Source organism: Gossypium raimondii, chromosome 13, assembly GCF_025698545.1.
Source record: "Gossypium raimondii isolate GPD5lz chromosome 13, ASM2569854v1, whole genome shotgun sequence".
NCBI lineage: Eukaryota > Viridiplantae > Streptophyta > Magnoliopsida > Malvales > Malvaceae > Gossypium > Gossypium raimondii.
Genome location: NC_068577.1, coordinates 41768740 through 41787122, shown reverse-complemented (window position 1 = coordinate 41787122; position 18383 = coordinate 41768740). Strand labels below are relative to the sequence as shown.

The window sequence follows — 18383 nt, the reverse complement described above, 5'->3', positions numbered from 1 at the left end:
AAATTTTATATAATTTAGAAAAATCGTTTTAAATGAATCGGACATATAATTGTCGGATTTACATTATACCTAGATAACCTAGATTTATTTTGGATTTAATTTTGAAATGGTTTTATTAATTTTTAATTTTTGAACATTTTAAATTTTATAAATTTTAATAATGTTTTAAAATTTATAAAAAAATTAAAAAATAGCTTTTTTAATTTTTAAAAAGTTTAAGCTTTGAAATGAATGAATCTGGACAATCACATGTCTAGGTTCATTCTAGTAAAATATTCAAAATTTCTTTTAATTTTTTTACTTTTTGCTGATACGGACATCAACAACTTCTATTGACATGGAACGCCACATTAGCGTTGTTAACGACCATGTTAGTGCTGTAACGATCAAATATGAAAAATGTTGGTCAAAGAGCTTAATTAATGCAATTTGAGAGTTTGAGGCCTTCATTGAGTGCGTTTTTTTATTGAGGGGCTTAATTGATTTTTTTGCCAAAGTTCAAGGGCTTATATACCCCTTTAGCATGTATGTATTACAATAGTTAGATATAAAATAAAAAACAATTAGTACAAATTTGAACTTGAAATTAGAAAGATAAATAAAAACTTTTGTAAAAAATAAGACCTTTTCAAAATAAATGAAAATTATTGCTTCTCATTGTCAAAAAAAAAAAAGCTTCTCTTCGCTAAAATTATCAATTGAATTAGTTTATTGCTAACTCATATACTAAAATATGAGTAAAAAATATTAAGTTGATTTTATTTTATTAAAAATAAAATAACTTATATTTTCTAATATATATATATTAAGATTACAATATCTTTTACACAAAACTATTCAAAATAATATAAAATTTATATTAATAAGATTAAAAAATTAAGAAATAAATATTAAAAAATTAATTTTATCAAACACAGTTGTATTTAGTACTTATATTTTACAATTTAACAAAAAATATATTATAAATTCAACACTTACAAAAATTAACACTAAAAATTCAACACCTAATTTTTAATATTTAAAATTTTAATTTATCACTTTACGCTCTAATTCAAAAATTGTGACATGTCTCATTTATTTATTATTATTTTTTAAATATTAATTAAATTTATGCCATAATTTTTAGGAGATAAATATCAAAATTATACATTAACTTTGATTCAACGTGCAATTTGATGTATGAATTCGATTTGGTGTAATTATACACATGGTACTTTAATTGCAATTCAATTGTATACATGAAACTTTAATATTGAGTCAATTGTGCACATGAAATAAATAATCAAATTTTTATATTAAATAAATATAATTATTTGCGTATGTGATATATTAACATAAAATATTGATATTATATCGATAATTGTGTTAGTGATTTGTGAAAATTGAATCAAATTAATATTTAATGTATAAAATTGTACAAAATTAAAGTTCATGTGTAGTTTAGACATTATTCCTACTTTCTAGAAATAATGGTTAAAGAAGACGATATACTTTTTCCAAATAAAATAAAATTCATCATGAAAAACGTATCTAATTAAACCCTTTGATTAATAGTTTCCGTTATTTACCATTACTTTGTTAATGTAACCATTAATGATATCAATCAGTCGTCGTGATGTTGACACGACAGATCTTGTTTTTTATGTACTTCTTTAATCATAATACTACAGTTTTACATCTTAAATTAAAATTGAAAGCATGAAATATTTGAGTAAGGCATTTTGTTTATGTTTTTTAATAAAAAATTAGAGCAAAAGTTTATTTTTCAAAGTTTTTCAAAATTTCTTTTATTTTACTCATATTTTCGCACTAAAATAAAAAATTTAAAGCAACAAAATATATTTTTATATTTGATGTTTTTCATGTCCATTTTACATTACATGTTCGAGGTTGTTAAATGTTTCTTCCAATAATATCAAGTTCATACCTGTGTTTCCTTTTTAAAGATTAACGTGCCTTATTATTACACCAACATTTATTAGTAAAACATCTTTTATTCTTCGCATTCTGTAGATCCATGATGCTGGCCACGAGTTTTAAAGTTGTTCCATACTCAGGATGAAGATCGAGCCCTTAACCATTAGTTAGGATAAGAAAAACCCTTGCCATCTTACTTAACTCTCGTGATTAAGCCAAAAGATAACTTTAAACAAGGTATCAATACTAATTACTAAGACGTTACTAAATAATTATTAACTAGTGGTCAGCATTTATTATAATCCCAAATAAAAATATTACTTTTATTATGATTTGGGAAAACACTTATTTATACTATTTTAATAATAAATAAGAAATAAAACAAGAAAGTGCTACGTGTACAGTTGCATAGCCCAGCTCACAAGCAAAAAGAAAAGAAAAGCAGAGATTAAGGCTTAAGCTGAAGCTATTTCTTTTTCACTTGCTGGAACCTTCATTTGCTGCTTTAGCTTTTCATCGAAGAGTTTCATTTTTTCTTTGATTTATTTGTGTAGAAAAAACATAGAAGAGATTTAAAAGAACAAAAAAAGGATAAAAATCAGATCAGATCTTCCAAAAACATTTTTTTTCCTTAATTTTTAATATCGCTACTACCATTTTTTTCCAGAAATTCCTCCACATTTTCCCACAAAGTTTCTTCTTTTACTTTTATGGTGTGTGTTTATTTTCTTGGGTTCTCTCTCCTATTCTCGAGAGATTTGGTGCGGTTGTGGTTTGATTGATGGATTCCCACCTTCGCTCCCTGGAGTCCTTTATCTGTGGGTGCGTTTTCTTTTTCTTTCTCTTGCTTCTTAATGGTGGAAATGGAGGATTGTGGAGATCCGTACAATTGATATAGTAAATAATCAAGCATTGTATTTGTGAGAGTTTTTGAATGCGTTGCGGGCGTCTTCTTCTTTTAATAGCTTTAACTTCGCTTTTACTCTCATTTCTTAACGGTTTTTCTTTCACTAACTCCATTATTCTACTTTCACTGAAATTTGACGCCTTCGTTTTGGGGTTTTTATTTGGGTTTAACTTTAAAGGGTAGAGGTTTTAAATTTTTGGGGAATTGGGTTTTATTTTATTTATTGTTTTATACCTTCAACAGTCATGAGCAAGATTAATGATAACTGAGAGAAAAAAAAAGAGCTTATTCAATATTTTGTCCAGATCTGATCTTCTCTTCATTATTTCCTGTCATGTCTCAACTCTAAATTTCATTTTAGGTTTACTTTTTGCATAAAATTTGCTGATTTTTTTTGTAGTCATTGCTTCTTTACATCAAATGATTCATTAGCTTCTGTTTTCTAATTGTTTTCAACAATGTGCAGATCATGATGGGTTTTTTACATTCTATTCAACAGTACTAATAGCTTTAAAAGATCAAAGCCTTTTCCTTTTGAGTTGCCAGAGATGTCAGGTATATTAATTAATTCTACTGTGTTTTTTAGTTTTATTATGAAATGCATTTATGTCCTGTTTAATTTATTGTATTGGAAAAAAATAAAGGGGTGGAAGAAACTGGGGCAAATGATGAAAGCAGAGATAGAAGGTCTGATTTTGATAACTCTGAGGATGAGAGAAGGAGATCCAAAATTGGGAATCTGAAAAAGAAGGCCATAAATGCGTCCAACAAGTTCACTCATTCTCTTAAGAAAAGAGGGAAAAAGAAAATCGATTACAGGGTCCCTTCTGTATCCATTGAGGATGTCAGGGATGCAAAAGAGGAGGGTGCTGTTCATGAATTGCGTCAAAAGCTTCTTCATAAGGATTTGTTACCTCCTAGGCATGATGATTATCATACTTTGTTGAGGTCAGTTGTTGCTTTCAAACACAGTGGACAAGCTCTAATTTGTTCAATGTTTCACATTATATCTGCCTTACTAATGTATGCTGAGAAGTACTACTACTCTTTAAACTTGTAGATTCTTGAAAGCTAGAGAGTTTAACATTGAAAAAACAATCCAGATGTGGGAAGAAATGCTTAAATGGAGGAAAGAGTTTGGAACAGATACCATTTTGGAGGTGAGAAATGTAGACTTTGTTGTATCTCTTTCATTGCCTTTTCTCTGGAGAAGAGTTAACAAATAAAACCTCAAATGAGTTGCATCACTTTTGATTAAGCCAAACAGTTTTCAGGCACCCTTAAATATTTTGTTTGCTTTCAAGATTAAGGGCTAGGTTTTTGTTTTGATGTATCTTTTTATCATACAAGTTTAACCTTTTGGCTATCAACAGGATTTTGAGTTTGAAGAGCTAGAAGAAGTATTGCAATACTATCCCCAGGGGTACCATGGAGTTGACAAGGAAGGGAGACCTGTTTATATTGAGCGGTTAGGAAAAGCCCATCCAAGTAGGCTTATGAAAATCACCACCATAGACCGATATTTGAAGTACCATGTCCAAGAGTTCGAGAGAGCTCTATCGGAGAAATTCCCTGCTTGTTCAATTGCCGCAAAGCGACAAATCTGTTCAACAACTACTGTATTGGATGTACAAGGACTGGTATTTGCCTTTTATCTTGTGCCCTTCAACAAATTGAGATTTGACAACATTGTTCATGCCATTACGGCAGAACGTTGTTAGTCTTGTACCTTTTAGAAAATTTTGCATTGTCATTCTACTTAACAATTGTCTTTTATACGTAGGTTTAGACTAGAACTAAATACAAAAGCTTCCTTTTACCTTAATCCTTGCTATGGCCCCATTTCACCGATGACTTGAAGCAGATTTCCTAATGGAGTGTGCAATATAGCCTCTCACATCTTCTATGGAATGTTGCAATACTTCCTTCCTCTAGGATAGTTACTTTCTTTTCTTTATAGCAGCCTAACACCCCCCCCCTTTCCAGCAGCCTAATGGTCCTAATGGTAGAATTATATTGATGGTTAAATTTTGTTTTCCAAGTGATTGATGTTTATTGTTTCCTTTAGAGCAGCCTAATGGTAGATTTATAGTCAGCAATTGAATGTTATTTTGAATGTAGGGCATGAAGAACTTTAGCAGGACTGCTGCAAATCTTTTGGCTGCCATGACTAAAATAGACAACAGTTATTACCCTGAGGTATCTGATCTTATCCATTCATGTTTTTACCTTCTGTTGCTAATTGGAATGTAATTCTTTTTTATATGGCTTTACAGACATTACACAGAATGTACATAGTCAATGCTGGTCCTGGATTCAAAAAGATGCTTTGGCCTGCTGCTCAGAAGTTCCTCGATGCAAAGACACTTGGGAAGATAAATGTAAAGGATATGGCTTTGGGCATTCTTCTTTTGATTCCCTTTCTCCTGCTCTGTGGTTATTCAATGTTCTATTTACTAATTTCAGGTTTTGGAGCCCAAATCTCTTGGTAGGCTACTGGAGAGCATTGATTCTAGGTCTGTTAATTACCTGTTCATTCTTGCCCTTGCGAGAGTTCACCTTGTGATCCCTCCTAAGTCCTTGCTTATTCTTCTCCTCTTTCAGTCAGTTGCCAGATTTCTTAGGAGGGTCATGCACTTGCTCTACAGATGGAGGGTGTCTTAGATCCAACAAAGGTCCATGGAATGATCCAGAGATAATGAAGGTAGCCATCCCCTTAATCAAAGTACCTGTAATATGATGTTTCCTTTTTTTTTTTTCCTTACATGTGGAATGGTTGTTAGATGTGATTTTTTGTTTTATACGGCTTTTACCTGGAGACTAACATGTGTTTCCATTGATAGCTTGTACATAATGCAGAGAGAACATTTGTTAGGCAAATTACCAGAGTATCAAATGACCAGCATAACTATGAATCTTATGTTCAGATACGGCCACTAAAGGTAAGTTGCAATCATTCAGGACAATAATGTTAGGTGGTTATATCTTTTGATGCTTATGTTTCAACACAAGCTCTGTCAGGGAATGACTAGTGACACATCAGCAGCAGAGTCAGAGATCGATGACCAGTGTTCTCCAACTGAACGGAGGAGCTCTGCATTTCCTTGTTTGGCACCAGTTTGCGAAGACGTGAGTTGCAAAAGTAGGGAATTCTGTTTTATTGGTAACTGATGTGAGTTTCTGACCCTCTTAATAAGATTGATTGTGAATGCAGGTGAGGGTGTCAGATCCAAATGCTTATTATAGTTGCAATGATGGTTTCCCTATGATTGAAAAAACTATAAAAAGTGACCAAGGACTCCTATATTCTCCAGATCAGTTGCCTAGTTGTAGCAATGCAGATAGCCAATCTCATCAAAGAGCATCTTTTTATTCCCAAGGTATTTTAAAATGCTATTTCATCTCAATAACCAGTTTCCTGTTAATTATCTGGTTTAACATAGAATGTAGATAGTTAACCATGTAGTTGATGGAAGCTTTTGTCCTAATTCCCTACCCTTTAGATTTGTTTTCTAAATTGACATCAAATTTCAGGAACTCCAATCACCAATTGGATAGACAACGTCAAAGAAAAGTTTGGGAGAAGGAATATTCAGTCTTTTGCAAAATTGCTAATAGCTTTATTGGTTAGATTGGCTGCTTTTATTCGTACTGTTCGATTGGAATCATGGAGAAGACCAAACAATATACATCCTTCAAATGTGATTGGATCCAGCACGAATAGCCATTCAAATGTAACAGTGCCAGAAGCTGTTAATGAAGAAGACCATGTCCGTCCTTGTATAGAGCGTCTCCAGAAACTAGAGAAAGCATTTGAGGAACTCTGCAACAAGCCTGCTGGTATTCCATTAGAAAAGGAGAAAATGTTGATGGAATCTCTGGACCGAATCAAATGTGTTGAGTATGATCTCGACAAAACTAAGCGAGTATGGCTCAACTTGGTTCATTTAGAGAAGTCAGGTACAGAGACCTGATTTTGATTTTAATGTTGACAGATATTTTGACAATGGTTTTACAGGTTTTACATGGTACAGTAATGCGGCAAATTGAGATTTCAGAGTTTCTGGATAATATACGGGCGTCTGAATATCATGTAAGTTCTGTTCTCCATAAGGCTTGATCCTATTCTAGTGTTTAGAAGATTGCATGTGTTTTAGTGCTATGTCAATCTGATAGGAGCAGCAGAAAGAAAGGGGTTTCTGGTAGCTAATAAAAGATGCCATTGATTGATAATTTCACACCAAATGAAAAGGAATTTAAGACCTAATCAAGGCAACCATCTGCTTAATCTGCATACGAAAAAGAAGTTTCACCAGGTTTTATGAAATGTAATGTGGGGTGTAGCCTCTAAAGAGGGAAATGCAGATTAATTGTATAGAAATTTATCTCAAGTCACTGTTTAGTCGAATCAAGGAGTGATGGATGCTGGCATACTTGTTGGTTGTTGTTGCAGCGACGAAGATTGTTTTGTTGAATTTTTGGAGAGATTGACCGATATTGTTGGGAGGAGGCTCTAGGAGTAGAAGGTTGACGCTGACAAAGTTGATCATCCGGGGCCAGCTTTGCTTGTGGCACCACGCAGTTGATGATGAAGCATAGGGGATGGACCTTTTTTTCCTTTTTAGCTTCTTCATCTCCTTTTAATCACCTACAGTACCATGACTGAAGTTACAGTTGAGGTGTACGGATTTTTCCAAAGCACACAGCTTTGAAACTGTGTATGTAGAGAGAATACATCTATGTGTATGTATCAGTGAAAGATTTTCTTGCAAATTACATTCCTTTTCAATTTTCATTGTATTGGAATGAATATTACCATGTCCTGCTTTAACTGTACACACTAAGCTTGTAAAACGAAATTTTGAAGTCCATCTTCCGGTGAGACGGCCACAATTAATACAAAAGTCCAAGGGAACATATAAGTGTGTATGTACAGAATGTGTGTGTAGGTTAACATAGATCTTCCATTTGTCCAATTTGATGCCACCCACCCACCAATGATGCTTTCATGGGGGGAGAATGTGGAGTTGACAAAAGAGAAGACGTGGTCTCAAATAAGCAGCACGAGCGCTGAGATGCACTGAATTTTGTTCAACTATCAGTCAAATCAATCATTCCCTATCATGCATCCATTTCATTGATGGTAATGATATATAGTCATAAAATAAATAATAAAACAAGTGTTTTCTAAGATTTTAATAGTAAAACTCATTATGTAACTGTTCAAAATGAAATGAAAGAATGGTGGGTTTTTCTTGTTCATGTTTTCCATTGAGGTTATTAATGATAGAAACTAAAATCACTTCATGGTAGGGAGGCTAAGGTGTTGGAGTTATTATATGCTTAGTAGGTTGGCAATGAATACATATCCAATCCATTTACATTCTAATTTTGACAATTCATATATTTATATTATATTTGTGATTTTTACATAATAAAAATTTGATAACTTTTAGTTTGCTTTATACCAAAAGCATCAAGATAAACTTAATTAAATTGCTTACTTTTGGATGAAAAATTTGACTAAACTGTAAAAATTTTAACGGTATTGATGTGGCCACTAGAGTAACAATCCATGAATAATTCAGAAAAATTTTAAAAAAAATCAACAAATTTCAAAAGTTCATAAAACTTGTAGAAAATTTATCCATGTTAGAAGTGAAGTACACATAAAATGCCACATGAGTTGCCATTAAAATTTTAATAGTTCATCAATTTTTCATTAAAAAACAATCAATTTGACTTATTTTTAAGGGTTGATGACGAAAATAACCCCAAAAAAGAATTAAGGACCAAAATAATAAAATGAATAAACATTAGGGGTTAAATTTATGTTTATGCCTAAACAAAATTAATATATTTATATGGTATTCACATTTTTAATTATTTTTATGTCATGTTTTATATCAATATAATTATATCTTGTTAGCTCATCTATAACTACCTACAAAAGCAACCCCCTAGCAATGAGATTGGAGAATTTCAGGGGTATTTAGGGTATTGACTGATTTTTTTGAGATGAACAATTAAGAAAGGTAAAAGAATAAAAGATAGGGAACATTTAGTCCCTCAACCGGTAATTTTTCTCTACACATTAGTTTTGGTTTTCTTTTTCAATTTTAGTGTTTATGATGATGTAATACTCTGATATTATATCATGTAATCACTTAATTTTTTTAAAAAAATATAATTTTTATGTGATGACATGGCACTTTGATATCATTCCATGTCATCAGATTGACCAAAATTGAGAGAAGTTGTCAAGTTTGAATTAATATGAGAAAAGTTAACAAGTTCCAAGACTAAGTGGGCCGAAGAAGTTTAGAAATTTCGGAAAAATTATCAAGTTTAAAGAGTAAATGGTGATTTATACCTAAAATTTACAGGGAAAAAAAGAGAAATATATATATATATATATATGTTTTTGTGTGTTAAGTGTTGACAATGGTATCATATTTTGTGTAATGATTGATAAATATTTATCGTAGTGTGTATCTATTATGTTTATGATTTTTACCTTATTTTAATTTTTATTTTTGATAATTAGAGGTAAAGGGTGAGATTGTTAGGTTTGAACCAAAATGTGGGCATTTATGTAATTTAACCATATGGGTAAAGGTTGGGCATGTGATGTGAGTTTTGGACCCAAACCATGGTTAATGTATGATTTCATCATTTTCAAACTTATGGTTACCATTTTTAGTTATTTGTTTTTATCAATACTGGTCCACACCCACTATTTGACTAAGGAAATATAAGAATAATACAAATACCTAATAATTATTTATTCGTTATTTTAATTCAATCGATATTGTTATTGCTGCAACAATTAACGGGGCATTAATTCGAGATTGGGAGATTATGGATAATAGTAAGAATTATATAAAACGTGAGTTTGAAGAAATTTTAAAGTGATTAATATAGTTTTGTTGTTCATTATATTACTAAATTTATCATTTTAAATATTTTTTATTTTTATAAAATTTGTCACATTTTAAATATGAATTTTGATTTTACTAAAATATTTAAATGAGTAAATAAATGTACTTGATCATACTTATAAATAAAATTGTGGTTTTATTAAAAATTATTAAATGAATTTAAAAAATATCACTTTTGTTTTAGATGGAAAATTTTAATTATTTATATAATAAATAGATAAAATTTTATAAATAATACATTTACATTCACATTCACATTCACATAACCTAACCTAATCTAATATATTATAATTATACTAATTATATATAAAATATGTATGAATTTAGTAAAATAAAAATAAATTTATGGGTAAAATATAAAATAAATTTGGATAATTAATATGTGTAAATATTTGAATTCTATCGATGGTCATCCTCACCCTATACTAGGGTTTTTAAAAGGGCATTGTATTTCATTTGATAAGCCTTTTGGGCCTATTTTCTGTACCCCTTTCTTCTTTTATAATTATTTAATAAAAATAAATTATTTTTTAATATTATTTAAAATTGAAAATTTTAGTCAAACCTTAAGATGTGTTTGTATGATTATTTTGGAGGAGATTTTTTAAAATTCTAAAAATAAATTTGTAGAAGTCCAATTTCACTCGGGCCCTACCAGCAAAACAAACTTCAGCCCAAACGGCCCAATTACATTACAAAATTAATTGGACCAGCCCAAATACAAACAATAGGCCCAAATACAGCCAAAACCCAATGAAAAACTAGGGTTTCAGAACCCTAGTTTCCATCCGCTCCTGCCTCTGACGTCGCGCCGCTCGTCCATCACCCTGCAAACACGCAACACAAGCAGAAGCAGAAGGAGACAAGACCAAAATTTTTATTTTCTTTTGGCTATAAAGCCGATTTGTAAGAAACGAAAGGGGGGTATCATTTTCGGTTCAAAATCGATTGAAAAACCATTGTAAAGGGGGCCCCCGATTTTGCAAAAAAAATTAGAAATACAAAAAGGTTGCTTTCTTTAGGATTGATTTTTCTTTATTTCTTTATTTTATCTTTTTATATTTTTTTAATCTGTTTTTTTTCTAAAAAATAAGAAAATAAAATACATAAAGAAAAAGAGGAAAAACTCATTGTTACGGAGTTTCAATCGCCCATCTGGCGCTTCGTCGGCCGTCGGAGGTGGTGGCGGTGTGGCAAGCGCAACGGCGGCGCTAAGAGGACCCAAGGGTCGGGTTTTTGAGAGAAAAAGGGAATGTTTTTGAATTTAAAAAAAAAACTGTTGCTGAAATGAAAAAATAAAAAAAGGGGTGTTTAAATAGCAATAGAAAACGACGCCGTTTTTTGCCCCCAGGCCCGTGCGTCGACCCGATCCGACCCGGAGGGTCCGCGCGTCTAGCTTTAGGGGGATATTTCGCAGTAGCCCCCTCCACTTTTGCGCCGTAGCCGATCTGATCCTTTTTGGTTATTTGTTATTTGGCCCGTGAATTTAGTTTGTTTTTCGATTTGGTCCTAAGACCATGCCCCCTCCTCGGTCGAAACGCAGCGTTTCAGTGTAAGAGAATATTTCCCAACAGATCCCTCGCGCTTTAAGCGCGTTTTATTTCGGTCCCTTATAAACCCATTTTATGTATTTGCGATTTTAAACCCCGAATCTTGTTTCAAAGTTTAATTTAGTCCTTTCGTCAATTTTTATTTTTCTTTTTTTTCTATAAAGTAATAATATTATTGTTATTATTAAGTTGTTCATTTATTTTTTTATTTGGAATCTTTGTTATATACATACATATACGCGGTTTCATATTATATATATATAATATTCATATTTTTATGATCTATCTATATATATATATACGTACCCTTATATATTCATTTTATATACATATATATATATATTCACTCACTTTATAATTTATAATTTAAATATTTATATACATACATAAATATTTTATCTCCTACTATTTGTATTATTATTTTGTACTATTCGGTATTTATTTATTTATTTAGTCATGTGTTTGTTATTATTTTTACGAAATGCTTTAATTTTTATTTATTCATTATTTCATATACTTGTTTTTTTAATGTATTTTATCTCTCTTTGATTATTGCTTATATTATTTGTGCTTGTATCATCATCATCATTTTGTTATACAAGTTAATATTGTATTTATTCCTACCATTTCATGCTAAATTAATTTTATTTAATATGGTTTTAAAATAAACTAAATTTTGTATTTTAAAATTTGAGAAGATCGTACCCTAACTTACTGAGTTTCGATTTTCACAATAAATATAAATACACAAATCTTTTCAAACTCAAGTTTTAAACGATCTCGGGAATTAAAAAAGATCGCGTCCTAACTTACTGGTCGTGATCTCCTTTTTAAATCCGAGATAGCCAAATATCTTTTAAATAAGCTTTTTTTATTCGCGTATCGGGAATTCGAGACATTGTGTCCTAACTTACTGGATATAATATTTTTTTCTCGAATAACGTGAAATATGCGCTTTTTCCTGAAAATTTTCAACCTTTTAATACAAGGATGATGTTTTTTAAAATTCTTCAAAGTTCTCAATTTTCGACATTAACTAATCAACTAGGTACCAATTTTGGGCGTTACGAGGGTGCTAATCCTTCCTCGTACATAACCGACTCCCGAATCCGTTTTTCTGAATTTCGTGGACCAAACTTGTTGTTTTAATAAAATCAAACCGTTTATTAAAAACAACCACTTTTTGAGGTGATCCAATCACACCTCATAAAAAATGATTGGTGGCGACTCCCGTTTCTTTTTTCAAAACCCAAGCCGACCCCGTTTTAATCCAAAAAATGGTGTCAACAAAATTTATTTTTTAATTTTTATTATTTTAATAAATCAGACCGATATTATTATTAAAAAAATAAAGACCAAACAAAATCAAAGAAATACCCACAAAGCCAGATTTCATATGGACCAACATAGCTCAATTTTCCCGCATTTATGGGCTTATCAAAAGCATAAAGATGAGGACCAAAAAAAATAAAATAAAAACAATAAAACAATAAAAACCCTAGTCTGATAAAACTGGAAACCACTCAACATTTGCATAATCATTTCGACGGTTCCAGTCCCTAGGAAGAAGTTTCCAAAAACAATCACTTATCCTACTTTCCTTTCCTTTTTCCAACTTAAAGGGCACTCACCCCGACCTATCTTAGTTCGGTTCTCTTCTTCTCCGCAATCCCACCTTCGATGTTGCTTGTTCAAGAACGACCGTGACTCTTCTCTCATCGCATTCCTTGCTAGATTGTGCGCTATTAGATTTGCATATCTAGATACATGTCGAAAGATTATCTGTTGAAAATATCGTTTTTGTTATTGAATGTTTCTTATTAATGCCTCTATCACCGATTTGTCCATCTGTTCCGATTTACTCTTTTTTATAATTGATGTTGAGTCTCCAATTATTATTGATGTGAGTCCCATTTGCTTACCCATCAACACTACTTGGAGACATGCGTGAGCCTCTGCTGCAAATGAAGAAACAACCTTCCCATGAACTGTTGGTTTAACAGCGATGACCTCCCCAGAGGCATTTCTGGCCACCACTCCCGATACCAATTTTGCCTGAGATTTATTGAAAGTCGCATCAAAGTTTAGTTTGACATCAGACCCATTAGGGGCACACCAATTTGTTGGCTCATTTCTTTTGGTAAGATTCTTAACCTTACAATCCTCCATCTCTTTTATATAACGTTTTATCCATGCAACAATTTCTGGCCCCATACTTCTTCTTCCCTTATGGAACTCCCTATTCCTGTCTGTCCAGACCGCCCACAAGGAGCAACAAAACACGCGACATTGTAGACTGGTACTATTCTTGAACACCTAGGCAACCCATTCCCAGTTGGACAAATTCATCTCCGGTAGCACCCACTCCAAATTTAAACTAATCCATACTTATCGTGTTACATAACATTCTTTGAAGATATGGTCCATATTTTCAGTCGCTTCTCCACATTTGGGACACATCGCCTCCGACATCAACCTTTTAATTCGAAGATTAGAAAAATAGGGGATAAATTTCCATGAGATTTTCCAGATTAATATCTTAATATTCCCTAGAATGTGAATATTCTACAACTTTTTGTAAAATATTTTTGCCTCTGTCTGTAAATAACTAGGAGTAAGGTTACTTTCATGTAATATCTTATATGCACTACGTACAGAGAAATCTCCAGACGACTCCCCCTTCCATACCATAAAGTCCTCATGAAAAGGTAGAATAAATAATTATAAAATAGCCCGTTTCTTCTCTTGAAAAGGTAGAATAAATGAGTTCAAGTTTCCATTCCTTCCTATGTTCATCAATTAAGGGTGGGTTTGGATGGGCGATTGGGTGCGGTGCGGTGCGGTTAGCTTACTTTTTGTCTCACGCTACAGTATCTAATCTCACCGCCACCGCTGTTTTTACACTAACCGCAAGTAAACGCACCGCCCATCCAAACTCATCCTAAATCTGAAACCCTACTGATTTCGTTATTACTGATTATTGACTCCACCTTATTACTTGCATTTCTAGGAAGCCACACATCAGCCATAACTGAAATGTTCTCTTTGGTTCCTACCCTCCAACAAATCCCGTCCTTCAATAACCCTTTTGCTGACCACTCACTCTTCTAGGTATACAAAGGTAGTCTCCCTAACTTAGCATTAAAAAAATCAGCATGTGGAAAATACTTGAGTTTTAGAACTTTCAATAATAATGAATCTAGATAATTACTAATGCGCCAACCCTGTTTAACTAATAACGCAACATTAAACTTAGCTAAACTACGGAAACCCATACCCCCATTCTCCTTAAGGTCGGAAAGTTGATCCCAACAACAACAATGGATCCCTTTCTTCCCATGCCCTTTTTGTTACCAGAATCGAGCCATAATACTATCCAATTTTATACACAACTTACGAAGCAAGAAACAAGCCATAGTATAAGTAAGTATAGCCTGCAATACTGCTTTTATAAACACTTCCTTTCCCCCTTGTAATAGGAACCTCACAATCCAATTCTCAATTCTGTGCCTCATACGATCCTTTAAAAGCTGAAAACAAGCCTTTTTTATTCTTCCCCACCATATTCGGCAAGCTTAGATACCTCTTTATATTATTATAATTTCTCACCCCAAGGATGGTAGATACCACTCGTCTAGAACCTTCCAATGTGTTACTGCTATAATAAACTGTGGATTTATCATAATTGAAACCTTGCCCCGAGCATCTCTCATATTCTCTCAAAACTGATTTCATAACTTGCGCTCCCCTTTCACTTGCTTCCCCAAATAAAATACAATTGTCAACAAATAATAAATGGGAAACCGAAGGGCCCCCTCTACTTGCCTTTGCACCCTTAATTGAACCTTCCCTCAAAGCAAGCCTGATAAGTGATGAGAGGCCCTCACTACAAATTATAAACAAAAAAGGACTTAAAGGATCCCTTTGCCTTAGTCCTCTCTCTGGTTTAAATATCCTTCTTGTTATCCCATTAACAATTACTGAATATGAAATAGACATGATACATTTCATAATGTTATCCACCCACAAAGTATGAAATCCCATCCGCAACCTCATTACCCTTAGGAAGGACCGTACGCTTTACTCATATTCAACTTAAGCGTCATGAATCCTTTCTTTCCTACTCTTTTTTGTCGAAACGTATGAAAAATCTCATAAGCAAGTTGGACATTATTTGATATTAATTTACCCGACACAAAGGTCTGAGCACCATCAGTGCAAGTTTTTAGTACATTTTTGAACCGGTTCGCTATTATCTTAACAACTACCTTATAAATAACATTGTATAAACTAATAAGTCTAAAATTCCCCAAACTTTTCGGATGGGAAACTTTAGGAATCAACACAATTAGTATTATTACTGGGGTCCATAGGCATACCTCTATACAAGACGCCCAAGTAATATTTGATTACATCATTTCCCACAATGTGCCAAAACTGCTAAAAAATAAACCCGGAAAACCATATTCCCCCTAACCCTTTGTTGGCCTTATCTACTTTAAAGTCGTCAAGATCTCCTCCTTTGTATAATTTTCTATCTGCTTTGAATTTACTTCCTCAGAAACATATCTCTCAACCTTAGAAAGAACATGCGTAGTATCTCTACTCCAATTTGACGTAAAGAGATATTGAAAGTAATTTCGAGCAATTCCCTCTATCTCCCTCTCATCAGTAGTCTCTATACGATCATCATGACTTAAACTTCGAATAGTGTTTCTGTAACAACTCGATTTGGGCCTAGTCGAAACAGTGGTTTTGGGACCACAAATCCAACAAGGAAAAATTTATTCTTATTATATTTTTATGGTCTACAATTTCATGGAATAATTTCATGAAAATTTTGTTCGAAAATTTCGACGTTTGAGCACTCAATTTAGTAAAAAAGACTAAATTGTAAAAAGTGCAAAAATTGAGTTCTACATGTTAGAAGTGTCCAATTGTTATGAAATTTTAAACTGAAGATCCTTATATGGTAATTAGACTATTGGTTAAGTTGGTGGACAAAAGTGGACATGGTTAGACATGTTTCTAAAGTTTTTCATTGAGGGTATTTTAGTCATTTAGTAATTAAAATGAATTAAAAATAAAATTAAAAGCCAATTTTTGTCCATCTTCAAGCTAGGGGTCGAAATTTGCATGGAGAAACCATGACTAGGGTTTTTGAAGCTTTCAAGCTCGATTGTAAGTCCGTTCTAGCCCCGTTTTTAATGATTTTCAGGTTTTTGAAATCATTGTAACATGATTTATTTATTTCTACCATTTATTTGAGATATGATGAAGGCCTAGGTTTTGACCCATGATAAAAATTTGTGTATTTTGATGGTTAATGGTAGATTATGCATGTTTATGGTTAGAGAAACAACTTTTACTAAGTGATTTTCGGTGAAAATGCATAAAAAGACTAGTTTGTAAAAAGATTGTAAAATGTGTGTAAGTGTGTGAATAAGTGAAAATTGTGGACTGCTATAGTTATGAAAATGGTTCGGCTAGGCCTAAAATGTAAGGAAATTGAATTAGAGGATGAATAATATATGAAATTAAAGCTTAATGAGTCTATTTTCACATAAAAGAGACAGAGCAAGCAAAAAAGTTTTATATTATGAGATATTTGAATTTTAGTGAGACAGAGCCAAAATGATTTCGAAATCCCCTATTTTGACTTTGGAAAATCATTAAAAATTGTAAAAAAATAATTATGGGCTAAAATTCATATGTTTAGAATTCTGAATGAGTTTATTTTCAAAAGAAACAAACGAGAACATTATCTGAATTCTATAGAATGAGATAATTAATTTTTAGTGAAGAGGGGCAGAACTATTGAGCAGTGAAACAGGGGAAACTTTAAAAAATAAACTGTACTTATTGGATAAGTCAAAAATTTTGAAAATTTTATGGTAAAAAGATATATGAGTCTAGTTTTGGGGAAAATTAATGGATCTTAAGTTAGAACTCTGTAGCTTGAGATATAAATAAATTAGTGACTCTGACTCAGACAGTCAGCTTGAATTTACATACAGGAAAATAATGAAAGTATGGATAATGTGGTTTAAGTGTGTTATATACATAAAGGATGTGGAATGGAGAGGAGGAGGAGAAAAATTGGAAAATATATGAATTATTTGTCAATAATTAGTCATATGTTTGATTATAATTGATAAATGATGAAAAAGAAATAACGCTTATATTTGTGTATTATTGGTCATGGTTTAAGCTCATGTGGGAAAATAAAGTTTCATAGTATGTGTGTATGGTATATTGGGTATATGATTTGGCATGAAGTAATGTCATGAATGGTTTATGAATTAACTCATGTTGGTAAGTTTGATACATGAACAAATGTTGTGCTCATCCATGCTTATAATGCTTATGCTATATAACATATTTGGTGTATATGCTTAGGCTTTGGCCAAGTTGTGGCTGGATTATGCCACGTTAAACTTATAAGTTATGCATTGAAATGGTAAGTGCCTAAATGGAAATATGCGTCTGATCAAGAAAGGGGTGATAAGATTTAAATTATGTAATCTCTAGTGAAATGGTTTATCATGTGGTTGGTTCCAAAAAGAATTATGTTTAAATGCACTAGCTTGCGACTATAGTTGAATGATATGTTTATGTATTGTGTGATATGCATAGGAAACGGGTATAGAAAGGTAATGAAATAGTAAGTTCATACTTGAAGTGTAAAATGACGAAAAAGGGGATAATGAGTTGAATTGATGTTGTTATTTAAGCTAAAGTGATATTTTCATTGCAAAATTGAGAATTTCATAGATGTGTTAATGAATGGTATAATCAATAAACATTAAGTTAAATGGTAAATACGTATTAGTATTGATCTTAATGATATTGAATTGTAAGTAAATTAAAAGGAAATTGCTAGTGATATGATTTGAATTGTAAGCATGAGAAATTGTGAAATGAATGAAAAGGAAATGAATCATTGAATTGCATGAGTATGTATCGTGTCTAGTAGGCCCTATTTATTATAAATATAATATTTTGAGGATATATAGTGAAGAATTATAATAGTATGTTAATAATTTGAAATTTTTAATTTAGATGAAA

General features: G+C 32.0%; 1 protein-coding gene across 5 annotated transcripts; it reads left to right on the top strand.

The window, feature by feature from the left end:
• Positions 1-2329: 2329 nt before the first annotated feature.
• Positions 2330-7642, top strand: LOC105782927 (phosphatidylinositol/phosphatidylcholine transfer protein SFH13). 5 transcript variants are annotated; one of them, XM_052626612.1, is made up of 15 exons: positions 2330-2739; positions 3291-3379; positions 3469-3772; positions 3885-3984; positions 4198-4464; positions 4946-5023; positions 5101-5205; positions 5291-5340; positions 5429-5528; positions 5668-5766; positions 5837-5953; positions 6039-6204; positions 6359-6750; positions 6843-6917; positions 7001-7271. In XM_052626612.1, the coding sequence occupies exons 2-15, from the start codon at positions 3373-3375 to the stop codon at positions 7028-7030; spliced, it is 1890 nt and encodes a 629-aa protein (XP_052482572.1). In that variant the 5' UTR covers positions 2330-2739; positions 3291-3372; the 3' UTR covers positions 7031-7271. The 5 variants fall into 5 exon arrangements, with proteins under 5 accessions (XP_052482572.1, XP_012463478.1, XP_052482574.1 ...); XM_012608024.2 differs by having other exon boundaries at positions 2331-2739; positions 5846-5953; XM_052626614.1 differs by lacking the exon at positions 7001-7271 and adding an exon at positions 7278-7642 and having other exon boundaries at positions 2332-2739.
• The last annotated feature ends 10741 nt before the right edge of the window (positions 7643-18383 follow it).